We start from the raw sequence: 16,840 nt of genomic DNA, 5'->3' as shown, positions 1-16,840 counted from the left end.
CATGACAAGAACTCGGTAGCACGATCTTACGGACAAGAATATTAAGATCATTTATGCACCCGCCATACACTGCAATTTGCCATGCTAGGGAAAGATTTACAACAAAGTTGTGGATCATTTTAATATATCACTTAAGCGTATGACAGAAATGGATAAGGAAATTGCAATAATCCCAAGTGAAAATAAATATGGGAGAAAGAGAAAGGAAGCTTCAACTCTTCTCCGTATCTTCTGATTTCCTCCAAACGCAAGTATTTACAAAATCAAAATGGGGGAACTAGAACAATAGACTTTCAAGTGTAATTTGTGTAGTAAACCTATGAGTTGATTGCTAGACACGCATTTGACTTTTGTATGAAGTTTTGGTTAGTCAGTTTCTAGCACTTGGCGCTGTAGCAAAAAGGGGGAGAAAATCTGCAGGAAGCCATGTCATGTCATTGGCAATTTCAAGATAATGAAAAAACAAGCCCCCAAATGTCAGTCATGACCAGTAAAAGGCCATGTCATTGGCGCTTTCTTTGGTAAAGGGAATACCCAACAAGGGCAGACATCAGAAACGTCCATAGCACCTGCCACAAAACAAGTACATAAACTAAGGTGCCCAAAACAAGTAATGACATCGTTCAAGTTAAAAAGTAAAAACAACATTTGAGATGTGATATTTGCATGGATTGGAATGGGAGTTCCATCTGCTTATCTAAAAACTCTATTACTATTCCAGAGTAATCCAATTCCACCTTCTAAAAAAATACTAAATTTTCCAAAAGAAGGAAGAAATCAAACCAGCTAAGATTAAAAGGAAACAGTAGGGAAAGTACCGTATTAATGGTATGCCACCGTTCAAGCCTTCTAATCCTGGACTGCATGTCTTCTATTATGCCTTCCATTGGAGAAGCCTCTCTACTCTGTGAAGATTCTGATGGTGTACTGCCACCCTGTTTGGTCCACCAAAACATTATTAAGTGTTAAAAACTGTGTTCTAAACCTTGATTACATCCAATTCTATAGCACAAAAACTAAGAACTTCATTAAAATGTGGACTCTAAATTATCAAGAATATAAAATTGGCATGTCTAGTTTGATTTTTGCATTTCATCCTCCCAATTCTATTTCATAAAAAGGTGAAATTTTTTTAAGATGCAGACTCTTAATCACCATAAATATGCAGACACTAGCACCATGATTATAATCTGATTTTCATCCAACATAGACATTATATTAAACATCTTACATTAAAAGCGACCTAGCATATCAATATGTTCAAAGGTTTATTGCCTAATTTTATTTAACAGTGAACACCTGGGATTGTATATAGTCCACAAGTTCCTGCAACCTTGCAGCTTGATGAGTGTGAATTCCACTGTAACTTCTTTCCACCAGTGGTAGTCTTTCCAAAATTATTTGGAGGTAACTCTACAAGATGAATAGAAGTCACATAAATTTAAATTAACAGACAAAAGTGGCAATGACACTGAATTATCTCACACTATCATAAGCACACAATCGAAGGCCAAACCTTTGTCGTGTATGACCCATCCAGTTTCAATGCTGAACCAGCAGCTGCCACAGCCTCTTTATTGACCCCTTTGATCTGTAGGTAAGGGCTAGAGACATCTTGTAGATGATCTACCTCAATGAGAATCTAACAGACAGCACCAAAATCAATCGTTAATAGCCAAGCAGAAGATCGACAATGCATCAATTCCAAAAGTTTTCACATTCCAATATATTACAGTGCAACCCCCCCCCCCCCCCCCCCCCTCCCCAAGAGTATATGTTTAGGTGATTGACTCAAGTTGAACAGCAGTCTTTATCCAAAACAGTTAATAACAGTTTGGTTACCAATTGAATAATAGTATAGCCGTTAAATCCTTCACTCTTTCCAAGTGAACCAATAAGATCTACTCACAAGAAAGACATACTGAGATTAGTATCTAATGGAACCTTAACTGCCACATCCTTAACTTGGAAACAAATATCAAATCACGTTATTACCCAGCATAAAGTACGTAACAAGTAGCAAAATTAACACCACAGCAACAGGCTTTTGCAGTAAGTTTTACCAAATGATCCACTACTTCCTTGTCTAATCCAGAAATGAAGCACCTAATTTAGAAATATCTCTTGATCAATTTAACACAAGTAGAAGTCAAAGCTCAGAATAACGTCACTTCAATTTAAGAAGCACCTAAACTGTCCTGTCACTGAACTGTAGTGCAATTCTGCTTTAAACTTCTTGCTACAGTATGATGTAGCATCATAAATCTTTGCCTACCCCAAAGCCAACCTTAAAGACAAGAGCTTAACATTCCAAGCCTCTTCTGCACCAAAGATCCAATGGGAGAACCCTAGTCTATCTCAGAACAAAGAAAACCTAACAGAACCACCCCAAATCTAGATCCTTCCAGCAACCCCCCTCTCAAAATCTAATGACCAAAATATACCACTAATTGCCATCCTCAACTCCTGTAGTTCATTCCCACTACCAATCTTCATAAAATCACTTTTCAGAAGCAAACACCCAAAAGCCAGTAGCCTCAAAACAAAAACAAGTATTAAGACCCAAACTAATGTTACCTTGCCATCTTGGTAGATGAGTGCAGATGCTTCAATGTAGGCTACAGCTTGATACCTGACACCATGAAAAGGAATATAAAACTCATGAACGGAATATAAAACTGATACCAATCAGTTGAACATTAACTTATCACTGAGTAACGCATGAAGGGAAAAAATTTAAAACAGCAGAATATGGCCGATAGACTAATTCTTCAAATATGTAGGCTCTCAAAAATCAAGACTACCAACTATATCAGCACAGCTGACATATATGTTTGAGCCCCATAACAAACAAGGCAGAGCTAATGGCAAAGGTCCCTCGAGTTGCATATTTTTATGTGCTTTTTAAGAAGTAATCGCCCATGAAAGGACATGTTAAAACCAGGTTTTGAGTTTTATGAAACTCAGATAAGAATATCATCTTAACTTTCCCTCCCTTAAAACATTCACAAAGCAATTATTTAAATTAATTAACTACATTGATGTCCTGCAGTTTATAACAATTCTTAACAGAAAAAGTTTTTTTTCAACAGTACCTCTCAATCCCTTCGCCCTTTTTCCCACTCCTGTTCTTCTGGACGAAAAAAAGGAGAAAATAAAAAAGGAAAAAAGAAAGAAAACTTGAAGGCTTTTGGATTCATCCTGGAAAATGGCTGCTCAAACCTCGAATGTATACATTTGCAATTGACAATGTGAGGCTTTAACATCACACAAGAGATTAACTAGTGACCCTTTTTTTTTTTTGAAAAAAAAAATGACCATTTTTAATTAAATACCTACAACAAAATGACATTCCACAATAGCAAAACTCTAGTGAACAATATATCAACATTAAATATGTCACTTACCCAAGGTTAAGAAGGCCAGCAACTGTACTAATGCTAATGTCAAAATCCACTTTGGGCTGAATGATGAAATTCCCTTCCCTTATTGGCTAACAGACATAATTGACAAGAAATCAAAATAACAGCTATTTACTACAGTTTCAGAAAAAGCAACAGTATTGCATGGATATAAGATATTTTACATAAATTTCTCTACTAACCTCTCGTATCAGTAGCGCAAATCTGCCCTCACATATTCTGACACGTATGCAGTCACTTTCTGTTAACTGCCCATTTGTAGGAGTTCCAGGAAGCCTTAAATATATATCAATGAAATTCTGAACAGAACTACAGAACTTTGCAGAGTCAAGGATTTTTAAAATATCTTGATAGGCCACCTGATACCAACAACAAATAAGAATGGTTTGTCATAATCAAGACATGGCAGGTAAGTTCTAGGGTAGAAACATTATGATACTTACTTGCTTATTACTCTTCAAAACGAATAGTGAACTCTCAGGAGAAAGAACAGGATCAAAATCATTTCTAATTTTCAGCTGCAATAATATAAGAAAGCATTGAAACACAAAGTTAGCCTTGTGATCAGAGTTACTGCTGAATAATGGTCAGAATATCTCAAAGAACCATACCTAACCTAAATAGGAAATCTACTGTCGTGCATAGGTTAAACACACACAAAAAGTACAATAGGTATCAACACGTGTGCCTACACAAAATCTAAACAGAAAGAGTATCAAAAGTATTCTGATACTTATAAGCACATCCGTGTCCTAAAAGTTTGAGATATTCAAAGACTACTGACATGTGCGTGAACAAGATGCGGTTCAATATGCTGCTGAAATATTGGGAACACTGTCATCATGATCTCATTTTGGGACATAAAACAGCCCACTCTACTTTTGTCTCTTTGAACTCGAGAAATCAGGTGTGAATGAACACCTCCAACCTGGTTTTACAGAAAAGAACCAAAATAAAAGCCTATATTTCTCAAAGAAAACAAGATAATACATATATAATACAAGAAAATCAAGACCCAAAGATAATTTAGAGAATCAACTTACAACAGCAATCCACAAATCAAGGGATTTTCTGATTTCAGGATGCAAAGCATAAACCCCCTCAAAAATTATCTGGTCAGAATAAACAAATTAAATTCTAAAATGTTACAAGTATTTAATCCAAATGAACTAGCACCACTGAGCAAGGATTTCATTGCAGATATATCAGGTGACATTTATGATTGGAAAAAAAAATCCTTCTTTAAAACAACTATCAGGTCAGTTAAATCTAGAAAGAACCAATAGTTCACCTTAGCAATCCAATCCATCTTTCATTTTCTAAACCTTTTGTCTTTAACTCTTTAATTTACCTTGTTGCATTTCAGTGAAGAAAAATATAATAAATAACTTAAAAAAAGCAAGCTTTAACAGCAATGAAATGAATATGTAACAGACCACACCACAATCATCAGACACTTCAAGCTCTTTCAACCCATTACGAGAACCAGTCTCCAAGTCGAATAAAGGTATTTTTGTCCTTCGGCCATTCCTTATGTCACCAATATTCTGCAAAAGAAAAAATTGAAACAGCAAGGCATTATTGATAGGATTAAATTTCCAATCAACATCAAACATAAACTACAAGGTATGAAAATATATAATCTGCATTTCTTTTATATATAACATATAGTACCAAAATTAAATACAATCAAGCTACCCTTAATGAATGAGTTCATTTCTTTTCTTTTATTTTGGTTTTTCTTCTATTTTTAAGATGCAATAAAAACACTTTCCTGGTTTTTGTTTTCAAAAAGGCAAAAGTAAACACAAAGTTTTCACAAATGTTATAAACAAGAAATTATTGCTTCCAGTGATTTTGTAAACAATGTTTCCTCTCCTGTTGATACTTATAAAAGGAATTATATTAATATAACACTATTTATACAATAAAAGTACAATGAATATTTCAAAGTTGTAAAAACTTACAATTACAATTTATAAATATACTACAAGGAATATATATAGTAGAATTAAAATATAGATGACATAAATATAATAAATCAATTTTCTAAATAGAAATATAGGGTGTCATATAAAATTATATAATTTCTACAATTATAACCATTAAATTATTCAATTTAATCTGAAATATCAAATAAAAACCTATCAATATTGAAACTAATATATTTTATAAAACATATAACATAGACTTTTATATTGTTATCTGTTGTTTGTACTACAAAATCCACAATCTACTATAGTAAATAAAGCAATATAACTGAAGTATTCCTCAAAATAAATTTTTAATTACTATTTTAATATGTAAATGTAAGTCTTATTTAATTACATTATTACTTTATTATTCTTACGATTTACTATATTTTTCCATATGGTAAAAGTATATATTTACAAATATTATTTTCTATATAAAACATTTTTTTATTGTCCTAAAATTAAGCAATACATATCCATTATTTACCGAGCAAATTAATATTGTCAAAACAGAAAATTGGTGTTAACAAATGACCCTTAAGCTCTATAAAATATTTTTCAAAACTTACAATGATTAGCCATCATATTCCTCAGGTGGTGAGGCTCAAAACAGTCCTTAGAGAATCCAATAAAATTTCAGAGAACTTGATAAAATTTTAGAGAACTATGAGAGTTGGTTAAAATTGTTCAAGAAACATATGAAAGAACAATATTCAAATAATTGACATTTGAAAAAATGAAAACATGGAATTTGCAGCATTCAGGGAATTTGTTCACCATGTTTCCTGCACTACTATTGTATGAAAATAAAGTGCGGTTGGTAGAGGAATTAAGTTGACCACTTAATCATAACCCTTACAAACCTTTAGTTTCTGCTTAGTTTTCGAGGTGCATTCTTTACCAGCACTATGTTTCAACTAAAGTTAAAATGCCTCATTCAGCCCCAATCCTATCATCAGAGATTAACACATAAAACACCTTTTCTTTTCTTTTCTTTTCTTTTCTTTTTTAAATGCACATAAACCAACTTTATAGATAAAATTGACACTTACCTTTGAAAGCAAAGGCAAATCAAGAGAGTTGAAGTCATCATATTTGAAATCCTTAACTTGCTCAGACTTAAAGTATCTTTCAAGGGAAACTACTTCACAACCAACAATATTTGCCATTTTATGTGCCAAACTAGTCTTTCCAGATCCACTAGGACCACCTGCAAAAGCAGGTGCAACATCAACAGCATATGAGTTTCGCAATCAGAAGGGTGAAATAGTAACAAATTCGATAATAAATTATGAAAAATTACATGAAGTTATTTCTTTCTTGTTTTATAAGACAATGACCTAAGAGTCATTTATGTAACTTCATAATCCACCAGGTAAACCAAGAAAGAGGAAGGAGGGTGGATTAGAAGCTTCAAACTCTGATTAACACATTTGACTTAGCCACTTGAACACAGAAATAGGAAAAAAAAAATTGGACTTCAAAATTGTTTCCTAGACCAATAGAGCAGCGTTCTCAACATGTGACAGAGGCAAGTAGAATTTCACAATCATGGTAAAGGCATATTAATATTGCTTTCCATGTTTTATTTAAAGCTAATAACAATTAAAGAATTTATTGTAATGCAGTACTCCAAAAAAAAGCTAACCAAACTGTTTGACCAGCAACAAATAGACCACACACTTTCACAAGTCAATAGCAGCCAGACATTAAATTTATGCATAAAAGAATATCCTATTAGGGCTAGTTTCAAGCACTCAAAATGATTATTAACAAACTTGAATAGAAGTCCACATTTCCACGTAGTTAAACTTGAGAGACATGGCAAACGAATAACAGACCAACCAAGCAAGAAAGAGAGAGTTGTATGCTTTTGATATTACCAATTCCAACTACAACGGGAACACCTTTATTCTCCAACAAAGCCTGGAAAAAGAGAGAAAAAGCATCAGCTTTGGACATGACTGAATATTCTGATAAACTATTTACCATTACAGGCCTTCTCAGTATAAGAGTTCTTCCTTTCATTACCTGTATTGCTTGAACAGCAAGAAGCAAGCCCCGATCCAAGTCATATGAATCAGGCATTGGGGCAAGTTTCATTGTATCCCTGAAAGCAGAAGAATCTGTTGCTGCTTCATGAGAAAGTCTATGCATGAAATTAATTACAACCTCCATGATATAGTTGAGAAAAGAAGTGCTTGAAAAGTTTATAAGTGTCCAAATAGAGGAGACATACCTATAATGGCATCACCATGTGAAGGATCTGATGAGATAAAATGCCATGTTGCTAATACAGGTTCCATTTGAGATTTTGTCGGAGACCGAGTCCAAGGCTGAGATAAATCCTCAAGTCGAGTTACAAGGTTTGGAGTGGTACGGATAGGCTTTGGTGCTGCAATCACTTTTTCTTGATTACTAGGCACAGACGAAGTAGAAACAAGTGGAGGAGTATTGAGGCGTGGTACACCTGAAAGTGGAATTAACTTAAGCAATAAGAAAAACAACAATAGTTGCTTAGACAGAAATCATGTCAAGTGGACAACCTTTTCTTTCGAGTATCATTTCCAGATATGATTTAGTAAGCCATGGTCCAGTGATACCCATCCGCAACGCTTCTGCTCCAACTGTCTATGCAACAGTATAGCAACCAACATGAACATAAGTTTTTCATCAACTGTTTTTCCATGGAATGGTGAAGACAAGAGTTTAATCTTAGACTCACTAATCCAAATTCTTACCACAAAGAACCAAAAATGATGGATAAAAGATTGAAAATGTGCAAGGAAAAAACAAGAGTTATATATTTGGCTTCGATAACATCAAAATGTTTACAATAAAACAGAAGAGAAATCTAGTTTGTATCAGAACTGAAGCTAAAAGAATTGAAATCAAAGAAACAGAGTTGAAGAACATGAATAAGGGCATACAGCAAAGAATGAGACCCTCATTAGAAGTAATGTACAGTAGTACAAAAATAAACTAGTGGCAAAGCAGAAAGCAAAATTTTAGTTCAAACAAAAAAAGAAACATGTAAGTAAATTATAGATGGATTCACTGATCATATTTCGGCATGTGAAAAAGCATTCAACATCCTTGTCTTGAGAGATGAGATAACAGAATAATGAACCCAAGGTATACATGCAAGTACCCCCAGCTTAGCAGGAACCTTCTAAACTCTACCCCAGCTTACAAGTGGAAAGATTGTTTGATGTTTAATCAAATGTTGTCATTTTTATTTCAAGAAATATCAGTGTCCCAAGTTCAAGCAACCTATATTCCACAATATGCATCATCCAAATAAGTCCATTTAAAAGAGTGCAAGCAAGAAATTTTGAGACCATCTAAATTTCTTCCAGTTTTCTTATTGATCTTGTTTTCTTGATTAATTACACAGGAGATTCAACACACAAGATGAAAACGAATTAAAATAAAGGATGAAAACAGAAAGAAAACTTTTGGGGAAGCAAGGACAATGGCAATAACATATAGTAGAAGACAAGAACAGCTGCAGCAGAAAAAAAAGAAAAAAGTACGTACAAGGCAGCCCAGGCACATGTCAACACTGGTTCCCATTTTAAATTTTCTTTATGATACTTAAGCAATTGCATCTGATTGCTCTCACTAAATGCAGAACCAAACCAGAGCAACAACCTTTTAACCGGTCGCAGCAGGTCCTATAACAATCCTTTCCTTTCACCTATCTTAGTTTATTTTAAACTCAGCTCTCAATGAAAAGCCACTAGGTGATAAGTGATAATTCCACTCATTAAGCTTGCCTAATGGATACAAAATAATCTGAATAGCTCCAAGTTAAACATATTCATTGTCGAAAGATAATTGTATGATTATCTAACATTTGTCAGTGACTTCCCTAAATTAAATGCAAAAATCACATTACTCAATGTTCTGAGACACATATTATTTAGCAATGCAATCTAACAGGTCCCTGTCTCTTTACGCTTCTGATATGAATCAACTTGTTTATCAAGCAAATCATCAAGCTCTTGTTTAGTATCCTTTCTAGGAAGAACCTATCCTAATTCCTAACATATAACGGGAAAGCCTGAGTTGGTCCTTCACCATCTCAGTGTCTCTTTTAATTTTTTTTTCTGAGTTGACATTCTCATTCAACTCGGACATCTCCTCCCCACTCTCCCTACTTTCTCTCAACTTCAAACTTAATCATTAAAAGCTACCATCCTCCTATTTTCTCTCCCTGTCTTCCCATTCTCTTAAATATCAATTTTTTATATGAAATTTCACCTAAAAATTCTCCTATTTTCTCTCCTCTTTATCTTCACAATTATCTCCATGATTATTTTTTGCAGAACTTTTCCTAAAAGCAAATATCAATGACATGAAAACATGCACACATGTGAGTGTTAGTCATAATCTATGAATAACCGACAGATATGCAACATACATCAAGCCAGGCATCTTATACTTGAGTTTCTGCCAATCACTGCAATATATATTAATATTTTCTAATGGTAAACCTGGACAAATGCCTAGTCCTGAATTAGCATCAAACTTTGAAGAAAATATAAGACATTCAAGAAAATCTTAGATCTTTCTTTCAGGAAGAAAAGTGCATACTTTCCTATCAGTGCCCCTCAGCACCAAGAACGTTTCTCCAAGAGTATCAATTGTTTCAAATGACAGGGAAAGACTGCCAACACTAACTGCTGTTGATGCCCTTTTATAACTAACTACAACATTGTATCCCAAAGCCAGCAATCCACCTAGTGTCATCCGTCCAACCTGTTCAAGATTAGGTGACAAAACAGGTAAAGAAAACCATCTTAAGTTATTTCTAATATTTAGAAACAATTTTACTACACATGACATAAATGGCCAGACTTTGTTGAAATAGAGATACCAAAGTGGGGAACTGGGGATAAAAGGCACAGGATAACTACAGTTCGATAAAAAATTGTGGTTTTAACTTTTCCAGAAGCCAATAAACACTTAAAGTGCATTTTTCAACATGTTGAATTCTGGATTAGTCTCAAGCATGTTACATCTGAATGAGGTACTATCACATTATACAAATATGACAGGAGTCCAACCTTCATCATCTATTAAAAAAAGAATCACACAGTTTATTTCCTAAAAAGCTCATAAATAGTTGTATGTAAAAACATTTTGACAGCACACAGGTAAAACTGAGAATGAAAACCCCTATGACACAATCACAGAGTATTAATTTCAGCTTGACAACAATGGCCGCACTAGAATAGTTAACAAGGACAAAAAGACTAACCTCAAATTCAGCTTTTGGTCTGATGATGAAATTTTTGTCCACAATTCTCTGGTCCCCAAGTGAAAGATAATATCTAATACCAGATTGCCGCACTTTAATCCAATCATTTATCCGTGCTTCCTCACTAGCTGATGGGGGCCTAAGGTACATCTCAATAAAACTGAAACCAAGATGAAGATTTTCATTTCAGTTCCAAAAAATTAAAAGGAAAAAGCTCTGAGAGACAGATGTAACTAACACTCTGCACATAGATATATGTAGTAATAGTCAGAACCACTTACTTATCAGTTTGTGCTTCATTTTCTTTAAGGAAAAAGGTAGAATGTCCTTCAGGTGACTGCTTCAACATTACAATGTTCAATGAGATTTTGAAGGTATAGCTGATTGATAATACACAAATAATTAACTGCAAAATTTACGCATAAAAGACAAGGAATATCTAGTGGTTCAAAAAACAACAGGATCTTCACTCAAGGCAGGCCCAGGTACTTAATTAATCATTTTCTTTTTCTTTTTTTTTTAAAGGGGGGTGGTGGGGCGCAACATATTTAAGAGTTTTCTACATTTTTGTGTCCACTCTTCCAAATTTCTTTCAGTGTGTGTGTCCGTCATCAACTTAATAAAGCAAGCCAGTTACACCTTTTGCTTCAGTCCTTTCACATTGTCTCATGTTTTTATGACAATTTGTCAAACCAATAGTTATATCACAATGGCTACAAAAGCTTATTGCCATATGCAACTCAATTTTAAAGCTGTATTCCAAGATCAAGAAAACTTTAGCAGGCTCAGATATTCACCACTTAAACTGCACTTGTTACCATTCAAAGTACAAAACTTCACAAAGAGAAGATACCCAAGCTGCATGGCTATATATATATATATATATATATAGAGAGAGAGAGAGAGANAACGACTGCATGGCGTATATATATATATATATATATATAGAGAGAGAGAGAGAGAGAACTTTAGACACTCTATCAACCTTTATTTGAACTAAAACATACACTTTTAACATAAGATGCCCTTTTCTGGATCTTGGAAAGAGATCATAATTTTGAAAGTAAAACATTAGGTTCAATTGGTCTTCTAATGGGACATTGTTCCAACTTGGAAACAGTGGGCACTAAAAAAACTTTCGATATTTGATAGTTACAGTGTAAACTATTATGCCTGCCAAATTATTTCCACTAGTGGAATGTCATTTAGTATAGTATGAGTTGACAAACAATACGTTCTCCTACAAACGTGACCCAATATTAAGTCCAAGTAACTATACCTAGATGCATCATCATTGTCCTCACCAAGTGAACACAAATAGCAGAGAGAGAGAGAGCAATTTTGGCTACATTTGAGATTAAATGATCAAATAAGTCCAAAGTCAAGTACGCAAAATAATAACAAAAACATATATTATCAAAATAATTTGATAGTATTTATGACAATGAACCATATAATACACTATCTTTGTTGGCTCTAAACAGACCCACAAGCTCTCTATGCATTTTCTATGTATGAAAATATGCCTAGAATTTTATGTGACAATAAGATAAGAAGTAATCACATGCCTCACTTCTGCATTTCAGCTTGTAGATTGCTTCTCTAAATGATGATACAAAGCTGTTATTAATTCTAATCTGCATAATAAACCCAATTAATGAGGAACTGGCAGTTAAATTTCAATAAGTGAGAACATAAAAAAGGAAAAAAAAAACAGAAACCAAAAAACCTGCGCATGATGAAGGTCTGGCTCAATGTGCTTTCTAAACAAAGGGAATATGCTATCAATAAGGTAATCCAGTGAGCAAGAATCTCCTATATCATATCGAACTTTAGAAAGAAGACTAAAATGAACACCACCAACCTGATACACCACAACATATTCAGAAGCACTATGTCAATATCTGATGAAAAGCTGATAACTCCACCAAGCCTTACTCAAACCTAGCTCTTAGGGAAAAAGATATTACCACTGCAACCCGGATATCAAGCAGAGAGCGCAATTTTGCATGCAGAGCATAAGTACCATCAACTATTACCTAAAAATGTATAAGCATATTAACTCCAAAAAGCAGCCATAATTAAAAACATATCCTAGTTTGTACTTGCTTACCACACTGGATGAAGTACTCTTTATAGCTTTGGGACCAACACGTTTCTTCTGTTGAAAATCAAACACTGGTATCATAGTATCTTTACCTTTTGTCAAATCCTGCACTCAACCAAAAAGCAAAGGGCTCATTTATGATGTATACATGTTAGAACAACCCCAAACACATTGAGATGTAGAAACAATTTCCATAAGCAATAATTAAATGAATGTGTCACTCAAACAACAATTTGGTTACATGTTAACTTGAACAAGTTCACAAACACAGACTATTTTCACTGAAAATTGCATTTACCAGAAACTAGCCGACATCAATATTAAAAACCACAAATCTAAAGATATAGACGTTGAGAAAAAACTAATGAAATTTTATTTTTAATTCATAAATAATATATTAGAATTTGGGTTACGAAACAAAAATAAACTGGCTTACTGCTTTTAGAAAACAATCCTAAGACCAATCAAAGTTAATTTTCAATAACACTTGGACACCACTCAAATATGGTACAATGTATAAGTCATTCAATGTTGTTAAAATGAGGAAACACAAATTGACTAATATTAGGAAACATATAATCAAATAAAACGGTTTTTACCAATAGAATCGATGAATAATGATTATAAAATGATAATTTAGGAATTCATGTCAGTGTCTAAAAGTTTTGCCAAAGCCCTACTTTGATATGTATACATCATAGATTATAGAACACTTTCCAAACCACCCTTTTTTTTTTCTACCACATCTTAAAACACCAAAACAATATTGAAGGAACTGTACAATTTCTGAGATGGTTCAATCTAACCTAATAAATAAAGATTGAGCCATAATAAAGAAATGAGTGCCAGATACAAACCTCTAGATTTCGAACTAATGAATCAAAATCTATCGAGTCCAAATCATTCCCTTCATCAAACCCGTCACGGTAGTTCTCCATCGGTATAACAGTGCAGCCAATAACAGATGCTACCTTCTCTGCTAAGCTTTTGGGGTCACCAAATAAATCCAAAAATTTTAGAATGATAAAACAAAGAAAGCATGCAGCACGATTTATCCTAATTCCCACAAAATTTCTTTTGAAACACAAATAGATAGATAGATAGATAGTACAGAGGGAGAGACATCGGAAGACAAAACAAAAATCTTAATAGCATATATACCTTGTTTTTCCTGACCCACAGGGACCACCAATGCCAACTGTGACAATACCCTCCTTTTTCTCTCTGAGTTCTTGTATCGATTTTACAAGCAAATAATATCCATGATCAAATGACTGTATCATTTCAACCCAAACAATCATCAGGCTCAATGTAAAACTTGGAACAGTCATTAGCTTATAAACTCAAAGGATCAACAGAGTGCAACATAGAAATTAAAAACAGGCCAAACATTACTAGCTAGACCATATAGTTTGAAATTGAAACAGAAAAAATTGGTAAACTGGGAAATCAAGCAGCAGAATGGAAAACATAAGCAACCAATAAAACAACTGCATATGCTGACCCAAATTCATTAAGCAAGTTATCAAACTACAAATTTGGCACCAACAATAGAAATGAAGAAAAAGAAAAAGAAGGAAGCTGACAACTTTTAAAACTTGCAATATGAAATTTGAAGAACTATTAGAGGTTAAGAAAAGAAACAAAGGGAGAGTTTGACGCAATTTGGACGAGACCATTTCTTGCTTAAGCCACTTATTCAACCCTAATTACCATAAATTTTGGATAGTATTTATTCAGTATATTTAGAGAGTCCCACAATTAAGTCAGGAGTTGAATTCAGGGAAGACCAGCCCAGTTATTAGCTTAACATATCATTTAGAGATAATAGTCACTTTTAATAACAGAAACAACCATCAATTATATCAATCAGCAAACTTGGGCAAATATCAATGACCAAATGGCAGCATCAAAAACTGCAATGCTAGTTTGACATACCAACAGCTCAAAATGACATCAAGTAATCAAGTAAAATGAGAGAACTGTGAACAATAACAAATTCAACTCACATATAAAACAGAAAAACAGTTAAGAAAAAAATATAACAAATAATAAATGATAAATCACCAAGAATGCAAATATTCATCATGATTCAAGAATATATGTAGCAAAAAAAATTAAAAAGCATTTGTTTCCGAATTTCTTGCTTACCCAAGTTTCAGAATTGTTTTCAGAACCTAATAAACCATGATCATAACAAATGCAATGAAAAAATGGGCAACTTCAAATAAAAAAGTAAAATGGGGGCAAATTTAGACAAATGCAAATCATGCAAGCATAGCCCAATTCGTCTGAGAAGCAAAAATAAACAAAAAAGAAATGTCCATTAATAAAAGAAATTCTTCATAACCCAAATTTCATTAAAGAAATAAAAAGGACCCAATAACCCAGAATCCAGATAATCACAACAAATAAAACCATTTTTTACTCTCAAAAATTTTTTTAAAAAAAAAGAGGGGAGACTGACCACATGGAGAGGGAGAGATTGGAGAATAGAAGAAGAAGAAGTTGAAGTTGAAGGTTGTTGTTGGAAATAGTCTCTTCCTCCTTCTTGGAATACTCTTTGTACTACTTCATCGTCCATTTCTGTTTCAATTTTTGCTCAAAAATAATCAAAAATGACAGGATTTTCTCTTCCCCCAACACCGGCTTTCCACTTTTGTTCTTTACTTCGCTTGGAGGAATCAATTATCAATCAAAATCTTATTAAAGAAGAGAGAGAACAATAAAAAAAATTATTGAAAAATGAAAATTGTGGGTTGCTCTCTTCTTTTCCCTTTTATGTTTCTTTCTACGTACGCTTTTCTTTGTTCGCCACTATTTGCTCCCGCTATTTTCCTTTCCCCTCCTCTTTTTCTCTTATTGCGGATTTTTTTTTCATTATTACCAGTCTTTAGATGTTTGTCAATAAACTGAATAATTATCCGGCCAAAAAAAAATAGAATGAATGATTATTTTTTAATTATGCATTTTTAGGTGAAAACGATAACTATTTTCAAATCCGGTTGAAAATTGAAGTAAATGAGATAAAACTTTACCATACTCGTAACTTCAACTCACACTAAAATGTACTTTACATAAAAATTGAAGTAAATGAGATAAACTTTACCATACTTGTAACTCAACTCACAGTGAAGTGGAAAGACAGTTGGAGAGAGTGGGTGGTTAATACGACTTTGAGCACTCTGTAACTGTATCTATCAAATCAATTCAACTTGAACACAAATTTCATTTTAGAGAACAGATTATCAACTAATTGCAAAACACTACTTTATTACTCAAATTAAGTAAAAAAATATTTTGTTTATGCTATTTGAGAAAATAAATTATCTCTTCTTAAATTTAGTAAAAAGTTAGAAGATAATATTGGTAAGAAAAAGCGTATAATTACTACGTTATTATCTGTTCTTAAATTTAGTAAAAATAGTATATTAAATAAAAATGATTTTTTAAAAAAAATAGTTATTATTTTAACTAACTTTTTCAGTGCCTATAAATACTTATTAGCTTGATTAAAAAATAAAGTTCATTGACAAAATATTTTTATTAGGATGAATTTATTTTGAGAAATGAGCAATTATTAGTATATATTATAATTTTTTTTTTGGCCAATTACAAAAGCAGTTCCATTAATAAGAAGCAACATGCAAACATACAAACTCAATAAAACTCAGTCTCAAAACAGGCTTCCAACATCCACAAGGGATTCTTGCGAACAATACAAAGAATGAATCTTCTGTCTAGGCATTCGTTTTGCCAAGTAACGATGACGCCATGCAACATTGATACCATTACTGTAATGTTTACTTTACATAAAGGGACTAAGTCCTAACTCAGATCATATATACGCATTAGCTTCATTTCATTTCATTTGAAACTACAATTTCCTATAGTTAAATTAAAAGTCAACACTTTTGACTTTCTTTTTAAAAGAAAAGGGGCAGCATTTATTTTAAGATTATCAAACATCACAGGGTTTAGACTTTATTTTCTAGTCTTATTCAATTGCACTTGTATTCTTTGTTGACAAATATTGCACCTTAAGAAGCGTGGGCATACAAAAGCAAAGACC

The 16,840-nt window shown here is 33.2% G+C and overlaps 1 protein-coding gene across 2 annotated transcripts; it reads right to left on the bottom strand.

The window, feature by feature from the left end:
* On the bottom strand, positions 96 to 15,651 carry LOC18609780. 2 transcript variants are annotated; one of them, XM_018115319.1, is made up of 26 exons: positions 15,236 to 15,651; positions 13,930 to 14,042; positions 13,626 to 13,752; positions 12,775 to 12,873; positions 12,632 to 12,700; positions 12,391 to 12,525; positions 12,230 to 12,298; positions 10,943 to 10,998; positions 10,662 to 10,821; positions 9,995 to 10,159; positions 7,942 to 8,026; positions 7,635 to 7,865; positions 7,427 to 7,527; positions 7,279 to 7,321; positions 6,448 to 6,605; positions 4,859 to 4,969; positions 4,466 to 4,534; positions 4,207 to 4,350; positions 3,866 to 3,940; positions 3,605 to 3,781; positions 3,408 to 3,493; positions 2,578 to 2,632; positions 1,517 to 1,642; positions 1,300 to 1,413; positions 819 to 935; positions 96 to 569 (listed from the first exon to the last, which is right to left on the bottom strand). In XM_018115319.1, exons 1-26 carry the CDS (start codon positions 15,350 to 15,352, stop codon positions 504 to 506), a joined length of 2,868 nt encoding a protein of 955 aa, XP_017970808.1. In that variant the 5' UTR covers positions 15,353 to 15,651; the 3' UTR covers positions 96 to 503. The 2 variants fall into 2 exon arrangements, with proteins under 2 accessions (XP_017970808.1, XP_017970809.1); XM_018115320.1 differs by having other exon boundaries at positions 7,427 to 7,521.

Source organism: Theobroma cacao, chromosome 2 (genome assembly GCF_000208745.1).
Source record: "Theobroma cacao cultivar B97-61/B2 chromosome 2, Criollo_cocoa_genome_V2, whole genome shotgun sequence".
Classification (NCBI taxonomy): domain Eukaryota; kingdom Viridiplantae; phylum Streptophyta; class Magnoliopsida; order Malvales; family Malvaceae; genus Theobroma; species Theobroma cacao.
The sequence above is the reverse complement of the archived record's forward strand: the minus strand, read 5'-3'. Positions and strand labels throughout refer to the sequence as shown.